At 41.4% G+C, this 17,211-nt stretch overlaps 1 protein-coding gene across 1 annotated transcript in view; it reads left to right on the forward strand.

The window, feature by feature from the left end:
- Positions 1-17,211, forward strand: part of PDIA5 (protein disulfide isomerase family A, member 5) — a gene marked incomplete at both ends in the record, with an annotated part of 56,438 nt that overhangs the window by 29,813 nt on the left and 9,414 nt on the right. Inside the window, 3 exons of the mRNA XM_009085233.1 lie at positions 3,568-3,659; positions 3,764-3,835; positions 8,255-8,391. Of these exons, the coding sequence (XP_009083481.1) occupies positions 3,568-3,659; positions 3,764-3,835; positions 8,255-8,391 (301 nt within the window). The remainder of the gene's footprint in view (positions 1-3,567; positions 3,660-3,763; positions 3,836-8,254; positions 8,392-17,211) is intronic.

The following is a 17,211-nucleotide window of genomic DNA, read 5'->3' on the forward strand; positions in this document are numbered from 1 at the left end:
ACTCCCTGACATTCTCCAAACTAGTTGTTTTTCAGAAATGTTTTCTCTAAATCTTTGTTAGCTTAGGGCTGAAATGAGTGGGAGTTATTCAGATTTATTTAGGACACGGTACAACTCTTGAAGATATTTTGAAGTGTGTTTTTGTCTAGCCAGGCAGCACTCTTAATACCATCTCCCCTCGGTGCAGCGTGTGCTGCAGTCGTTGGAAAGGCACTTCTGTCTTGCATGGCAACACATTGTGAGCCACAGGATGAGCAGGAATTAGGAATGTAAAGCATCACTTACAGAGACAGTGCCAGGGACCGGGCACACTGCAGAGCCCTATGTTCTCCTGCAGTTACCCTCTCCTTGTCCATGTGTAGCTCATTTATTAAATTCAGACCAGAGAATTTAAACTCTAGGTCTGTTCGAGTTTGATTCTTTCCTTCCTCAGTTGGAAATCATTTCTATAGATCCAAGCTAATCCTGCACATCTGAGTGACAGGACTGTGACAGCTTTTTGCAGTGGAGTGTTGTAGTGCAGGATCAGTTCAGAGGAAAGTCCAGTTATGCCATTGCCACCTGTGTCTTTCACAAAAATCAGTCTGTTTGTCAAAATTTGACCTAATTAGCTCCCTGAGTGAAATGTGTACACAGTTTGCCATTTCTGAAGTTAACTGTGCTGTGCCCATCATCAATTATTCATGGAGAGCCTTCGAGTGAAGTTGACCTCCAGATCAGGCTTTGGTGGAAGGTTTATGATTGCTTTGGATGAGCTGAAGCTTTGGCCTTTTAATCTGACCTGTCACCAGCTGTCAGGATGTGCCAGGTTCAAAAGTGATTATTGCTCTTATATAGCAAGAAAATTAAGTACAGTATTGCCTACTTAAGAGGTTGTAAAAATGAAAAGGTGAGCCATTTGTGTGTTCCCTTGGGACTGGTTATTTCTTGTCCCTGTACTGTTACTGAGAGGAAGACAGAGTGATATTTTCAGTTTATATTCTGTTTGCATCTTGCAACTCCAGTGCAGAAGGAAAAAGGGCTCCATATTGGAAGTGGGCTTATTTTATCTTTGGCATGAGAGATTGCTGTGGTTAGAGGGTTGGGTGGGCCCTGGTGAGTGAGTGTCACCAATGCACTATGGCCCCAGAGCAGGGAGGAACTGGTGGTCAGCAAAGCACTTCGGCATCTGCTTAATGCCCATGGACTTGATGAGTGTGCCAGAATGTTCTGCTCAGTAAAGATGGATTTGAGAATATGATGAAGTGCTTTCCTCCTTTGGTGCTCGTCTTTCTTTTTTGGTGGAAACATGAGACTTTGGGAGCATAAAGTTTACTTACACTTATTTCAGATAGCAAATAAAGGAAGCCTGTTTTTTAATATGTACAGTAAACTTGGTTCTAGGAAGACTTCAGATAGTTTTGGAGCAATCCCATCAAGAAAACCGAAGATGGGGGTTACAATCGAACAGGAATGGTCAGGAGCTCATAAGACATGATCAGCTGGGAAAGGTTCAGAGTTGGTTTGGGTTATAGGTAGCTTCACAGAGGGCAGATAAATGCTGAAATATGTCAAATGTCACTGCAGAGGTGAAAGGAATAAACTGATCTTTGTTTCTGCAGTGGCTATTACAAGAAGTAATGGACTTAAATTGAAGTCAGGGTCATTCAGTCATTTGCTAAAAGCAAATTAACATCTAGCAGAAGGATCCTGGCTTTGGGTAGTTAGGTGTATTTTGATTGTCCGTGCTATTGCATGATCTGTGATTATAGGCCAGCTAGGGCTGTGGCTCTTGTCCTTAAAAATGAATCCCATTGTAATGGGCTTTTTGCTAATTATGCTTCATATGATGTATGAACACCAGAATGAATCCAAGTTATTGACTTACATCAGTCATTGTTGGGTGGACACAGTGAAACTGTAGCTGAGTATCTGAACTGGCTGGGAATGCCCTTTTATGACCTAGGAAATCTTCTGAAAGTTCACAGCAAATGTGACATGTAGTAGACTGGTGTTTATTAGGGAATTACTTAATGAACCTGGTTCTTGCCTTATAAAGCAACCAGTGTATCTTCATCCTATTGCATTTACCTGCCCTCAGGTGGTGACATAGAGGATAAAGGAAAGGGGAGAATTGGGTCTAGATAATCTTATATGAATTAACTCAATCTGGTTGTTGGAACTACCAGGAAAATTCAGTGAGAGACTTAGCTTGCAAGTATAAACTCTATTTCTGTACTCTTCTCTGTTAACTTTATCCCTTCTCAGGATAGGGAAGAGAAGACAAAGTATCTTTTTGTGACTTTCCAGCACATTCTTAGAAAAGGTTGACCTTCAAACGAGGATTTTCTGCTTTAAGATTTATTTCATGCTGGCTCTGAGCACATTTGGTTGGTCTGTGCAGTTTGCTGTAGTCAGGAATGTGGTATTAAATTCTGATGTAGTATTTCAGCTGGAAGGAGAAAATCCTGTTTTTGGAGAGGGAAGGAGGAGGGTTTTGGATTAAAACCCTGCTGCTAAAGTGATTTAAGCTGTCGATGCCATTAAACTAAGTTAATCAGGAAGTGGTATCTCGGCAACTCACTGGTTGCAGCTTTGACAGCAGAATGACCTCTGTGTAAATTGCACACCCACAGAAACTCAGACTCAGTCCCATCTTCCAATTCTCATGTCAGAAGTATTTGGAAGACATTTGGACAGGGCACAGTGTAAGTCATAGGAGCTCTGAGCCTGAAGCTAAGGATGAAGGTTTCTTGAGGTGGAGGATGTGTTGGGATAGAGGTAAGCAAAGGGAAGGAGAGGTTTGTTTTGTTTCACATGCTAGTCTGAAAAGCTATTATGCTTCTGTGCCCCTCTCCTGATATGTGTAGGGCAAGGTTAATTCTTAACTCTCGTTATACTCTACCAGTCACGTAAGTTAACATATTTAAAGCATGTAAATGCCATGTGGTATTTCCTGAGCTCATGGCAATAGGGCACATTTTAGTGTTTTATTTTCACATCACAGTAATGCTGATTTCCCCTTGTCATTCAGGAAGTGGGATAGTGCCAGTGCTTGGTTGGTTAGAGCTTCTGGACATGAGTTGAGACTGTAAATTCATTGCTGGAGTGGAGACTAGAGAGCTGAGTATGGAACTTCTTGTGTCCTGGCTAGTGCTTGGATGCTAACTAAGACTTTTTCCCCCCCCCTCTACTTGCAGAGGAAGTAAAAAAAAATCTAGTTATATCTGTACCTTAAAATCCAAATGCGAAAGAGGAGCACGAGTAGTGCAATTGAGAGAATTCCCTTTAGGTACTTCTGTTAGTGGGTGAATCAAAAGAAACAGAGGCACTTTCAGAGTGAGGAGGAGTTGACATGCTGACTGGTGTGTGTTTTCTCTGGACTAGACTCAAGTATTGTTCTGTTCCCCCTTGCACAAAATCAGAAAAATTTCAGTGCCTTTTAGAGAGATGCCCTTGCTTGACAGCTATATGAATGAAATCAGTATCTGCCCAGATCTTAGTAGTTTTCACTTAAATCTTCAAACAAATGTTGTAATGTGCCTACTGTATGGTAAGAATCAATAAGATTATGCTCTGTTTTTCCAGGTTCTTGCAGGAATGAATATTTACTCTGCCGAATTTGAAAAGATAAAGGAAGAATTCAATGTCCGAGGATATCCTACAATCTGCTATTTTGAGTCAGTTATGTTTTGCTACTACTTTAGAAATCATGTACTTTTCTATAATTGCAACTTTTTACCTTTCAGGGCAAGGACTGAACCTTGTTTTGTTGCTTTAACAGGAAAGGAAAGTTCCTGTTCAACTTCGAGAACTTTGGTGCTACGGCAGCAGACATAGCAGAGTGGCTGAAAAAGTAAGGCATCAAACTTCATGCACTCTACCTTTTATGTACTCTTCATTATTTACAGAATGTAATTGTTTAGGAACAGACATCTCTCCCTTGTTCCCTCTGCTCAGAAGAGCAAACAAAACTACCCTGCTGAGATCAGCTAAACTTGTACAGGGATTGCCTAATGTTGGGTTTTTAGCATGCATGCCTTGCATTTCACAATTGCATTTTGTCTGTAATAGGAGACTGACTGTGTACCAAAATAAATGCAGGTCCACAGATCTCAGGTTCTTAAAAATGCCAGCTTAAATTTCCAGTGATCTTGGGTGCCTGAACTGAATACCTTGCACAAGGTCTGACTTTGGTTGTTTTATGAAAAATGTATATACCAAGTGTGTAGTTCTTGTTGGATATGAGTTCTCTTTAGTCTGGCAGAGACAAACTGGAGATCAAGGCACCCTGGATAGGTAGTCATTTTTACATCATCTGTGTTTCCTGTCAGGACATGAAGTGTTGAAAGCATCTTCTTCTACCTAAAGAGAACTATTTGCGGTCATGAACATTTTGGGACTGAATGAGCCTATGGGACTAGCAGTTGAGAGACAGAGACAGGAAAAGTGTGTGTGTGTGTATAGCTGCTCTTCAGCTGGTGCAAATCACCACATTGTCAGTGAAGCTGATAGAGCAGCTGGAGAGAGCTGATATAGTCTGCTGATGGAGAAATCCTGTTAGCAGGGAGCCCTGGCTCTTGGGCATGGTGTCATCTTTGTCACCCTCCCTTGTTTGCTGCGGTCATGGAAACAATACTGAAATGAAGCTAATAAAAGGAAAGATTGTTTCAAACTATTGTAATAATATGGCTTAGCAAAATTGGATCAGAATTAATTATTTTACTGTACCAGTGGGGCTATGCTGGGGACATGCATATGGTTGCAGATAGCCCAGGGTCTTCAGCAGCAGTAGGCTGAGTGCTTCAGGATTTGGGGCCCACAAATGAAGGGACACAGTATTCTAGTTAGCATCAGGAGATACAAACACTGCAAGTGAGTATTGCCCAGTGGATCAAAGAGGAGGAGTTTAGCCATAGTCTTTAAGCCCCATGTAGTCCATTAAGCCTTCAGATGTGAATGATCAAGATGGCAACTCCAGCAATGCTAATGAGATGATCAGCCCTTGGAGCAAAGATGTGGCTTCATCACCTGCACTTTGTTATGCTTTTCAGTTCTGTAGGGATGTGGTTATCTCTTGGCTACCACATGGGAAACATTAAATGTTTGGGGTGGGTTTTTTTCCCCCTGTCTGCCCACATAATATCCAGATAATCCCTGTAATATGCAGTGCCTTTATATCAGTGCTGTGACAGCAAGTGAACACAGCTACTGGAGGCAAAGCAGAACAGCTGCAAGCTCTCTCCAATGATAATCTCTGCTAACAAGCCACCGTGGGCTTTGGCTGATATTTCAGCAGTCCAGAGCTAAAGTCAGCTGTGTGTCCTCACTTAGTGTTAGTGCATGCTTATGAGTTTCCCAAAAGATGATCTGAGCAGTAGCCTCATGCCCTGTTCTTCATAGTACGTACCACTTTTAAGGAAACCACATTGAGAAATGATGCGTGTTTGTGTATTTTGCCAGTAATTGCTGCTGCAATTAAAACCATACGTGGGGTAAATATGCTACATACATAATGTTACATTACTCCAAGGAATCTGCAGTACAAGTGTCAAATGGTATGGCAAAGGCTTTAGGAGAGGCAAGGAGTGAAATTAGATAGCTGAAGGGTGTATAGGCTATGTTTCAGAGTAGTAGAATACTAAAATCATCTGAGGAGGTTGCTCTGATACAAGATGCTGCTCTGTGGAGCAGAGGCATGGCAGTGCCATGGCAAGGAAAGCCAGTGCATTGTTATACTATGCATGCATGGGCTGTCATCACAGATTCTCAAAAGCAAATCCAGCAGACACTGAGCCATATGAAATGGCCTATTTTTTGTGGACACTGGGTCTGCTTTGCAGGAAAGCAACTGTTTTCTTTTGCCTCTCCTCCTCCTCATTTTTTTCCATTTAAATCTTACTGGTAAAGTGCTGAAAGTGGTTGATCTTAGGCTAATTTTTGGTGGAGGACATGATACAACTTATGAAGGCTAGAATTATTTAAATTATTGACAGGATCGTGTCAATGTTTTTTCCTCTCAGGACAAGAACTGCTAGTTTGGAGGGCTCCAACACCTTTTTTCTTTTTACTGCTCATTGAAGGTGCTTCCTTCTTATGCTGAAGTGTACTAATGCATCAGTCTTACAGATCCTTAACCTCTCTTATCTTCCTAATAGGCACTGGCTACTGTGTTATGGACTTTCAGATGTTTTCATGAGATGATAGAGACAAACCATTGTACAGCCTTAATCCAATAGAGAGTTATTAACACAAGAGATGCTATCTTGCACATACCACTGTTCTTTTTTCCTTTTTTGAAAAAAATAAATCTGATACACAGCTGTATCAGCCTGAATGGTAGACAAGCCAGACAGCTTCTTGCTGCCTTCAACAGCTGTGTGTCTTGCTTCTTGTATGGTTTCCTCTCAGGGCCTTGCTTAGTATCAGCCACTCAGTTAAATCAAGAACTTGTTCTGTGCTCTAAATTGAATTAGCTTTTGGTAACTCTTCTGGACTTCTGTCATTCTATCAGTGTTGGGTGTGCTTTGTGTCAGTTTTAAATGGCATTTTAGATTTTACTTGTTGCTTCCTCCAGGCCTTGAGATGTTTCTTACCAACTCCTGTGTTGGCTTATTAGCATGCACAGCATTTTAAATTGAGCCATTTGAATGAACATCCCGTGCCCTGCTTTACTAATTCCTGCCTGAAATAGGTCATGCCAGGTCCTGCTAAAACCCATGTTCACTCAGTGCTTTATCGACGCTGTGTTCATGTCCATCGTGCTCTGCCTACTCAACCCAGCTCCCAAATCTGTTAGGTGTCATGGTATTCTTTGGAGAGCCTTCACTCTGCCAGGTTACCTGGAGGTTATTGCTCTCTTATAAGCTTGGCAACAAGCAAACTGATTATCTGCTAAGCTTTCAGAGAGTAAACTCTTGTGGATGGGGATCTCCCTCTCTTTCTCTCTCAGCAGCTTGGCCAGGTGCAGAACTGATCATTGCTTTGATGTTTACTTCTTGGTTCATTTATCATATAAGCAGCAGCAGAGGTGTGCATCACAGTTTTGCATGGATTTCTTAATATTCTTGGATCATACCCATTGCTTACATCAACAGAATTTGCTATCTGAATCTGTGTATCTCTCTGCTGCTTTTTTTTATCAAACTAGGCTTTCAGCCTAGAAATGAGCAAGGCAGGATAAATGAGTTATCATCTGTTTGCCATTTCTTCTTCCAGGCAGCTAACACAATAATACATTTTAATCAGAAATAGTAACGTGCTTCCAGCAGAGATGGGGTCACATCCAGACCTGTACTTTGCCAAAGAATTTGGCAGATTTTGGGGGGTATTTGGAACTCATTGCTACAATTGGCAAGGATAAAATAGCTTCAAAGTCTGGCTCCCAGTGTTCGTATGTTTGGGTGTCCTTTCTGTGAACACTGCTTTAATAAATAAAATGTCAATTAGCATAGTTTAGTTCACATCTGCCAAATTATCTTTTTAATGTACATTAATAAAAGCCAAACCCACTTGTTTAGTGTAATGATGAGCACTGAACTGGCTTAGCTTCAGTTTCCAGACTTGCCACCATGTCTTTGAGCAGTCTCTGTGGCTCTGATCCATCAAAGACAATTAAGCACATGTGCAATTGTAGTGAAGTTGGTAGAACATATAATTTATCTCTTAGGTTAAGCATGCAGTTGAGTAGCTTTGCTGAGTTAGGCCTACAAGCCCACTGCACTGTGAGGACATAACTCTGCTTCCCTGGGTCACAAGAGTTGTTCAGGGTAAAGTCACACATTCCTGGGCAAATGGTATATGTAGCTGGCTCATGGTCCCAACTCTGCACCTCCTTCCTTCCCTGTGTCCCTAATCATGCTGGCAGTGTTCAAGGTGATGGGTTAAATTGGCTATTTCTGCTTGCTACTTTGTTCTTTCATTTGTGGTGACTCTGTGAACTACGAAGTGTGAATTCTGTGAGAAACATCCTGCTGAGGAGGGTAAAAGAGTAATAGAAAATGCATCTGATTTCTATAATAACCAAGCAGTCTGGTTATCTCCTCGCTCCGTCCCCTTCCATTGCTGATCTGTCCTCATGAGCTTCTTGTGGATTTTTTTATTCCTCCTCCAGTTTTATCTCTGTTTCAGTGCTTATAAGTTCTTGGTGGGTACAATTACGGAAACTGCTCAGTAGGGTTAGTGTGTCAGACAGGTATGAACATCTTACAGTCTGACTTGCCAAAATGACTGCTTAGCACTAGAGAGCTGCTTTTAATCTGTGTCTGTCTTGTAGCCCACAGGCACCTCAGCCACAGGCTCCGGAGACTCCCTGGGCAGATGAAGAAAATGTAGTTTATCACCTGACTGATGAGGACTTCGACAAGTTTATAAAAGATCATTCATCTGTGCTAGTGATGTTCCATGCACCATGTGAGTTTGTTTTCTGTTCAGTACCCTGAGCCAAATGCCTGCTAACAATATCAGTGATGATTTTCTGTGGAAGTTTCACAGAACTGTGAACTCAAAGTCCAGACTTTTGTTGTTTGTGATGATTGTTAAATACACAAGGCATGAAATGTTTGCGAAGTTGCTGACTTCACGTTTAGGATGGAGATTTGCTTCTGGAAGGGACACTTTGTAGGCTGAGTCAAAATATAATTGAAGAGTGTAATGATGCTTAAATAGTCTAAAGACTCATCACTTTACAGCATGATTTCCCACTTTCAGCTTCTCTCAGTATTGTTTGCTTTCAAAGCAGAACTATGGTTGATTGAACAACTCAACTTGAGAACCATGAGCTCCTGAGTTGTTGTTCATGGCTGCTGATCTGTCATTTTGAGCATTTTCACTCCTCTGCTGCAGTTTCTCTGGCAAATGTGAGGTTTGATGAGCATTATATATTGTGCTGAACTATGCCAAAACTAGATCTAAGTTCAGAAAGTCCCCAAGACTTTTGAAAAGTAATGCAGAGCTGGTAGTGATAATACTTACTATTCTGCTGAGGATGCACTGGGCTGATCTTTTTCATGATTTGAGGTTTTAGCTTGATCAGTGGGTTGCCTTCTTCAGAAAACTGTTCTAGCCACATAGTCCTCCTCTATGCTGTTGTGTGGAAGAGTGTGTTAATGTCACTGTGAATGTAACTTGTTTCAGCTACATACCCAGTTCTGCCAATGCTTTGTGTCTGTGATGGACAGTTCAGGCTGGAATCTGCTATGCTGTGTAATACACAGCTTCTGTCTCCTCTCACTGCTGTGCTGGCAGTGGCACTTGGGTGAGATGTTCATTTTCAAGGGCATAGATGTAAAGGTTAGGGCTCTGGAGGCAGACGGTGTGCTCACAGCTGAGGGTCTTGGCACAGAGGCTGAAATCCTGCTTCCCTTCACGCCAGGAGTTAGCTCCAAAATGCCTTTTTTGAAGGTCTGCTCACAAGACTCAATTGAAAAACATACCATAATGAATTTCCTTTGTCCAGTAAAATGTCTAGGAATTTGATCCACTGAAGCAGGTGACTGACTGCTGGTTTGTTGCTATGTTCCCTGGATTATTTGTACTAATGAAAGTGGGACCGGAGATTAATGCCTGGGCCTGAAAACCAAAACACAAGTAGCAGAACTGATGGAGCCTGGTTTGCTTAGGAGTTATCCTTCGTTACCCAAATCCTTCCTTCCCCAGATTTCCATGCACCCTGGTGTGCAAATGACAGCATGGGCTGCTGCTCCTCAGCTTGCTGGTTTGGCTAAACAGCTGCTGCCAAACAGAAATATAACTCCTAAATTTCCCTCCTTTCCCTCTCTCTGCATAATGGCTTAGGATAAATGTCCTCTCTCTCTAGCCCTAGATCTCTGTATATTTACAGAGATTTAGTAACATTTTAAAGCTTTGTCTTTTTTTGAGTTTGTAAATGGGCAAAAGAGTCCAGTCATGTATTTGGGAGGAGGGAGAGGGGGAAGCAATCAACAGTTGGCCCTACTAACCTTATTCCATTAGGAAGCCAGCTTAAAAATAGATGAATACATACAACTACAATCAAATTTTATTAGAAAAGTTCAAGTTGGTTATAAATCTGTGCTGGGTTTTTAGGGTCTTTCTAATATTTTCTAGAACACAAATAATACAGTTTTAGGGGTAACAGTATTGCATGACCTGTTTTAAGGGAGTTACACTTCCAGCTAGGTGTTTTCTGTATGTATGTATGTATGTATTCCATACTAAGGTACAGCAGTATTTTGGCAAATGCTGTTTTAAAAATAAATCAAATGCCTGAATTGGGCTGTTGCAATCTTCTGATAACATTTTTCAGCTGCTCAGAATTGGGATAAAGAATGTTCATTGCCAGAACAACTCCATTTCAAATGCAACTTGAATATTTGGGGCATTTTATTTGCATTCAGGTGGTGGTGTTATGCCTGTGTGCAGAATCCAGCTTGTACATGAGTAAAAGATCTGTGTTTGTAAGATTCCTCCCTGGGCATCCTCAGCAGAGAGTATAAGGCTTGCAAACTAATTAATGACAGACAACTATCATAAACAGTTATCTCCATGATTAAAAGCTCTTCTCTTAGCACTTCTTAAATGTGCTAATGGAGTCACCTTATGAACATTAGGAGATAAATTACTGCAGTAAAAGAGCAGTAAAACCAGTGAATATCTTACTTGTTTTAACCTTGGTAGCTCAGGATGAGAAAGTTTTTTTTCCTCTAAATTACGTATTAATAAAAATATTGTTGAAACAGAGGTACAAAATAGACCCATAACACAGGATATACCTCTGTGTAACTAAGAATAAGCAAGGGGATTTCAACACTGGCCTGGAATTAGCAAGTGCTTAAAACCCTGTGTCACCATGCAGCATACACGTGACTTGGAGTTTTTCTAGCACACTGTTGTGGTTTAGCCCCAGCTGGTAACTCAGCCCCACACAGCTGCTGGCTCAGTCCTTCACAGAGGGATGGGGGAGAGAATTGGAAAGGTAAGGCAAGAAAACTCATGGGTTGAGATAAAGACAGTTTAATAAGTAAAGCAGAAGCCATGCACAGGCAAACCGAAGCAAGGAATTTGTTCACTTTGACCATTCCCAGGAAAGCAAAGCTCCATCACACGTAAGGGTGACTTGGGAAGACAAAAGCCATCACTCCAAATGTCTCCCACTGCCTCCTCCTTCCTCCAGCTTTCTGTGCTGAGCATGATGCCATGTGGTATGGAATATCCCTGGGGTCAGCTGTCCCAGCTGTGTCCCCTCCCAACTCCTTGCACACCCCCAGCCTCCTCATTGGTGAGGTGGGGTGAGGTCTGGACTCGGTAAGCACTGCTCAGCAATAGCTAAAACATCCCTGAATTATCAACACAAATCCAAATCATAGCTCCATACCAGGTGCTATGAAGAAAATTAACTCTATCCCAGCCCAAACCAGCACACATAAGACTCGATCTTGTGTTCATGAGAAGCTCTTTTACTGGAGGATGATTTTTTCAGTGATGCTTTAATTGCATATTCAGATGGCCAATGCATCAATAGAGTGTGGTATGGAAAGATGTGTGGGGAACTAGCAGCTTTCCATCTGCCTCCTGCCCTTCAGGTTCTAAAGATACAGCTGAACCAAACACATCTCAGGTAAATACCTGTGAACTGCACAATTAGGCACTGTGATGAATGTGGCCAATTGGGCCTCCATGCCTGTGGCTACTAATGATCATCCCTGAGGACCACACTGTAATTATTTACAATTAGTTGCCCTACCAAAGGCATCACAGCATTTTGTGTTAAGTGCAGCCTAGCATAACTAAGTTCAACGAGAGTACCTACCTGTGTTTTAAACACATCAGAAAGGTCTGCAGTATGCAACTTGCACCTCTTGCAATCAGAGACCTCAGACGTTTTCTACAATAATTTGTTACGATCATTAAACAGATGATGTGCTGCTTCAGGTCATTACTGAGGCCCTGAGAAGCATGGGTGAGTAGGATGAGTTCATCCTGCTTTCGTTTTGCAGGTCACTAGGGACACGAAGCAGGATTTTTAACCTTCTGAAACTCCTTTGTAAAGCCCTTAAGAGGATGTTCAATAAAGCTGAATATTTAGCATAGGTAAACAGTGACCCAAGCAGTCAGGCTGTGAAGGCACTCTTCCTCCTCAGCCATCTGTGAAGGGTGTGCAATGTTGTGCTCCTTCTTTAAGCATTTTGCTGAAACTTTGTAATTGCTGCTGCTGAGCTTTAGCGTTATCCGGGTTATATCCAGAGTGGAGTCTTGCAGGCGTCTGAAGTGGGTTTTTTCAGTGGGTTGTTGTACCCAAAAGCTTTAGTTATGAACTGAGTTCTCTGCACTATACAAAAAAAAACAAAAGAAAGCAAAAACCAAACAACAAAGACATAGCCTTCTCTCCCAAAGGATTTGGAGTTTTTGCTTGGATTGAACCTACTTGGTAACATGAGAGAACAAAGTTATGTTAGCAGACCTATTTCTGAGGCTGTAACAGAGGATGTATTACACAACCACAGCTATTTCTGTACCATAACATAAAGGCACCCGTGCCACTTAGGATAGGCTTCTGTGAGCAATGAGAATAAACACTCTCATGTCTCTCTGTGCTTCTTGATATCTGTGCATGTCGATGCCCAAGATGACATCTGGGTTCTGAATGTCTCTAAATATGGGTTACGCTGCCAGTCAAGTGTTGTTAAATGTTTTGGTGACATGGGGACTCACTGGGGCTTGAAATGCTCCTGGGTCACTTGAGCACAAAATAGCACCCTGTTTGTGTTAGTTTCCCCACCAAACTATTTGCTGAGTCAAACTCAATTTTTGAAATAATTCTGTCCAAAATATTTGCCAAACTAGTGAGAGTTGCAGTCTTTCTGATTCTGTTTTGTCAAAGGAATAAACCCCACACACATTTACCTTTCTACATTTTTCTCAGTGTTTTTCTCCAAAGCACATCTCTGTCACAAAATAAACCCAACCAGGTCACTGAGAAGTCCATTCTAATGCTATCAAAAGGTGTTTAAAGTCCAGGATCTGAATTAAAATCAGTTCAGAAATGGGTTCTGAAAGTATCTGCTCTTCATGCACAGGAGTTACTTTCCATTATGTTCTGTTAACACAAGTGACATTGCTAACATTTTATAATTTAACCTGTTCTTGCAGTGTCATGCAGAATAATGTCTTGGCACCACTACAAGCTGTAGCCTCCCTGTGTATCTTCAGCAAACATGGATCTGAGTAGTCTCTGTTGCTAATTGGTGGTCGTACTCAGTCACCCCTGATGGTTGCTTGGGGATGCTTTGCCCCTCACTCTCTCATACCCCATCAGCTAGAGCAAAGTTTGTGGTCCTGTACTGATGCCAGAAGGAACAGAGGAGAAAAAGGCACTTTAGCTGTACTGTTAGTGTGAATGTGCATTTGCTTTTTAAAGGATTAAACTATTAAAATGTATTTCCTGCAACATTTCTTCCTTGTATGTGATCTTAAAGTCATGTTAAACCTGTGCTCTTTCCAGTCCTCTTCACAGGCTTCTTCAGAGATTATATAAGCTTATTGCAGGACTTAAGGCTAGAAAAAATATCAACATCCTTAGTAGGATATTGGAGCCATCATGGGTTTTCCTCTCTTGATAAGGGAGGCAGGCAGGGAGTGCAGTCTAGTAGAACTTTGCTTGATCCTTCCAATGGAAGAAAGGACAAGAATGGAGGACAAAAATCAATCTTGAAACAATAAAATGCACCATAGTTTTGATGTGTTGTTGAAATGTCCGTGAAATTCCTTTCCTGTCCTTGGATATTTTCTCTCCCTTTATAAACCATCTCGATAAATTATGCAGTTGGTGCTTTCCAAAGTTAACTATTCAGCTGTGCAGGTTTTTAATTGCACAGGGAGTGGTTTTATCAATTTGGCTTTGAAAAACAGCTTTTCACACCCTTCATTCCTTCCCTTCTCCCTCCAGTGCATTAAAACCCAAGGTTTTATGCCACTTTGTGAACCCCTTACTAAGAATTCCAGCCAATTAGCCCAGTACAAGATGAAGGCCTCCAGCTCCTAACCAAGCCAGCAGACTTGGATCTCTCCCTGCCAGTGCACTATCATTGGTTTCAGTGGCCTTGTTTTCATTTCTTGCTGCTGCACGTGGTGAGATTAGGATGTAGGAACCCATTGCTCGCTTTAAATATAAAGTGAACCCAAAACGTGTGCACAAAATCAAATCTATTTTTTTCAAACCATGTTTTACAACTATAAATAAATAAGTGTCCCTTTCAGACCCCCACTGGGTCCTTATGAAAGCAAGCTACATTGCAGCAAGCACTAATTGGGATGTCTGTTGGCAGCATCAACTGAAAGGCCACGAGTTGAAAAGGCTGAAGAATAATCTATTCTGCAGCCTGAAAAAAATAACCTCTCTAGCACAGGTCAGCAGCCATCTAACATTGGCAGCCTGTGATAAATAAAGAAATGAAATTATTTATAAATAAATGAAGTTTTTCCATGCTAATTCATGATTCAATCAAAGATAAGGGTGTTTTTTTTTAAAATGTAAGCCAATGCAGTTGCACCAGTAGAGGTTAAAGGCTTGTGGGTTATCCAAAGATCAAGCAGCACCGAAATGGATGGAAATATCCTTTAATTTTTAAATGTTCCTGTCATATATGACACCTGTGGTTTTTAAAATAAAATGTTGGCTGTGTTCAGTGGCTATATGGAGAGCTTTTGGCATCTGCCTTCAGATGTAGAGCCTCTGGGGTGATGACAAACAGGAGGTAGGTGGGATGCTGTTCTTGTTAGACCTGTGTAAGGAACACCTGGATGACTGAAAATTTGTAGTGTGTAAGGCAGGTTGTATATTTGGAATCTTGTCAGATGCTGTATCCATGTGACACAGCTGTGTGTACTAGTCCATAAGATTATACACAAAGACATTTATGTGCAAAGGTGCTTGCTGTGGGCTGAATCCTGTTCATACTAGACCCTGCAAAAAATGTTCTCCTTGCTTTAGGGTAATTATAGAAAACTTTGCACAAGGCAAACTTTCTGGACTGTTATGTAGGTCATAGGCAGTACCTGTCTCTGACGAGTTTCTTGGTGAAGCAGTGCAGATGTCAGGATGGGCTATTGCAGTGCCCTGATCCCTGAAAAACTGAATTGTTGTGTAAGGGCACTCAGATGATGAATGTTGCTGTTTAAGAGTCTGGACAGATAGGTGAAGAGATCTGTTTCAATTTCAGAATCACATTTCCCAACTCTCTACCTCCCGTAGGTACCTAATTTTAATGTTGCCTTAGTGTATTTTTAATGGGATGTGTAATAAAATGCTTCTCTGTGCAAGCATAAGTTGTGCCAACTTTCTGTTCATTGTATGTATGTACTCCTTAGCTGAACATTACTGGCAGGCTCCTGGAGCAGATATATTCTTGATGTAAACCACTTAGAAATGGGTACATTCTTGGCTTCTGAATCTGCTTCCACTGAAGTAAGCAAGTTCTGTCTGTTGATTTCAGAGAGAGGAGGTCTGGGACACTCAGACTAGGTTCATCAATATTTAAAAGCATGTAAGTCTATAGCAGGATGTTGCTTGATATTACATATATTTGAATATCAGCAAAAATCTCAGGGACTGTAAACAGTTCAGTGCAATGACCTGCCAGTGCAGTGACCTGCCTCATTAAACTAATTACAGGAATGATTTTCAGGGAGAAGTAATCACACATTAAAACAGGAGTTCTTGAAGAGGCAGCAAAGCAGGAAAATGAAGAACCTGACATGGATTTTTTCCTTTAATGACAATCCCACTTATGTTTCTTGAGGATTTAAAAATAAAAATCAATATGGGCTTTTAGTGGTACTTAATATAAACAGGAATGTGAAGAGTATAAAAATAACCAGCTTGTGCAGTAAAACTTGATAGGATACCTAATGAAAAGGGTGAAGACAGTAATGACTGAGTCCGTTGTCTCTTTTGTGTCAGTCTTTTGATACTGGAGCACACAGTTCATATGAGATTATTGTCTTTTTGAAACAGTTTGTGCTCTTTGAGCAGGGTAAAGTCATAAAAAAAGGATGATCCAGTGATAAAAGAGATAGCCTTGGCCTGGAGATGTAAAAGTTTAGTTCCTTGCCTTGCTTTGATTTGTACAGTCATGACCCAAGTCACTAAATATTTGTCTCAGTTTCCAATCTGTGAAGTGGAGATAACATTTCACCTTCTGTGGGAGTTTTATCTAGCAAGCCATGTCCAGCCTGCAAGCTGCTCCAATATTGCAAGAATTGAGGTATGGAAGGCACTTGAACGTTGCAAAGCCTTGATTAACACGAAGGAAGTATGAGTCTGCTTTTGATGTTCCCTAGCTTGTGGCAGACATCAGTTTTTTGTCCCCCAGGTTTAGGAATCCCCATCTGCTACTGGGTGAGCACACAGCTCAGACAAGATTATTGCAGCTCAAGCTGGTTACAGCCCACACCAGGACTCAAAGGGAAGAGCTGTGACTTGCTGTGGTTCAGCTTCACAACAGCAAGAGTGGCAAACTCAGGCATTTTGGGGTGTTTTGGGCTACTCTGCTTTTGGGCTGGGTCTTGACTCTGGCATGATGCTGTTCTGGAGACATGGCATGTACTTGGAATGACTTACTTGCTAGCAGTTGTGTCTACCAAGAGCAGAGTGCAGGGCAGTAGTAAAGGAGGAAGGAAAGGAGCTGAACTGTAGATATTTGGGTTTTGTGAAATTTGGGAGTTTGTTCAAAGTGCATTGCTGTGTGCTTACCTCCAATAGGGAGCAATTAAAGAAGACATTTATTCTCTATTAAAGAAGACATTTGCAAAGGCTATTCCAGTCAGAAAAAAACCTTCTGTGAATGTGTGGCAGGTGGTGTGAAGGGAACATTAGTTTCTTTGGGGATTTACTGCCTCATTTCTCACATTACTATTGCCTTCCCTCTCTCCTAACAAGTCCTTACCAACTGACTGAGACTATTACAAAGGAGTAGCTCTGGCTGCTGGAGGTGACAGCTGAGGGGAGCCTTGTCCCATTCTCTGGATATTTGTTATATATTATTTAGGTGGTCAGAGTGGTCTTTTAGAGGACTTACGTAATTTTAGCTGTTAAAAGTTGTATTTGAGCGTGTGAATTGGGTGACTGTCCTCCTGCAAGCTTGACCCCAGTGTACGTATAAGCCCTTAATGCTCTTGTGGTGAGTTCTGATAGGAGTGAAGCATAACTTATTTTTATAGGCTTACTTTGCTTGCCTCTAATGATGGGTTAACAGC

Source organism: Acanthisitta chloris, unplaced genomic scaffold (genome assembly GCF_000695815.1).
Source record: "Acanthisitta chloris isolate BGI_N310 unplaced genomic scaffold, ASM69581v1 scaffold33240, whole genome shotgun sequence".
Taxonomy (NCBI): Eukaryota; Metazoa; Chordata; class Aves; order Passeriformes; family Acanthisittidae; genus Acanthisitta; species Acanthisitta chloris.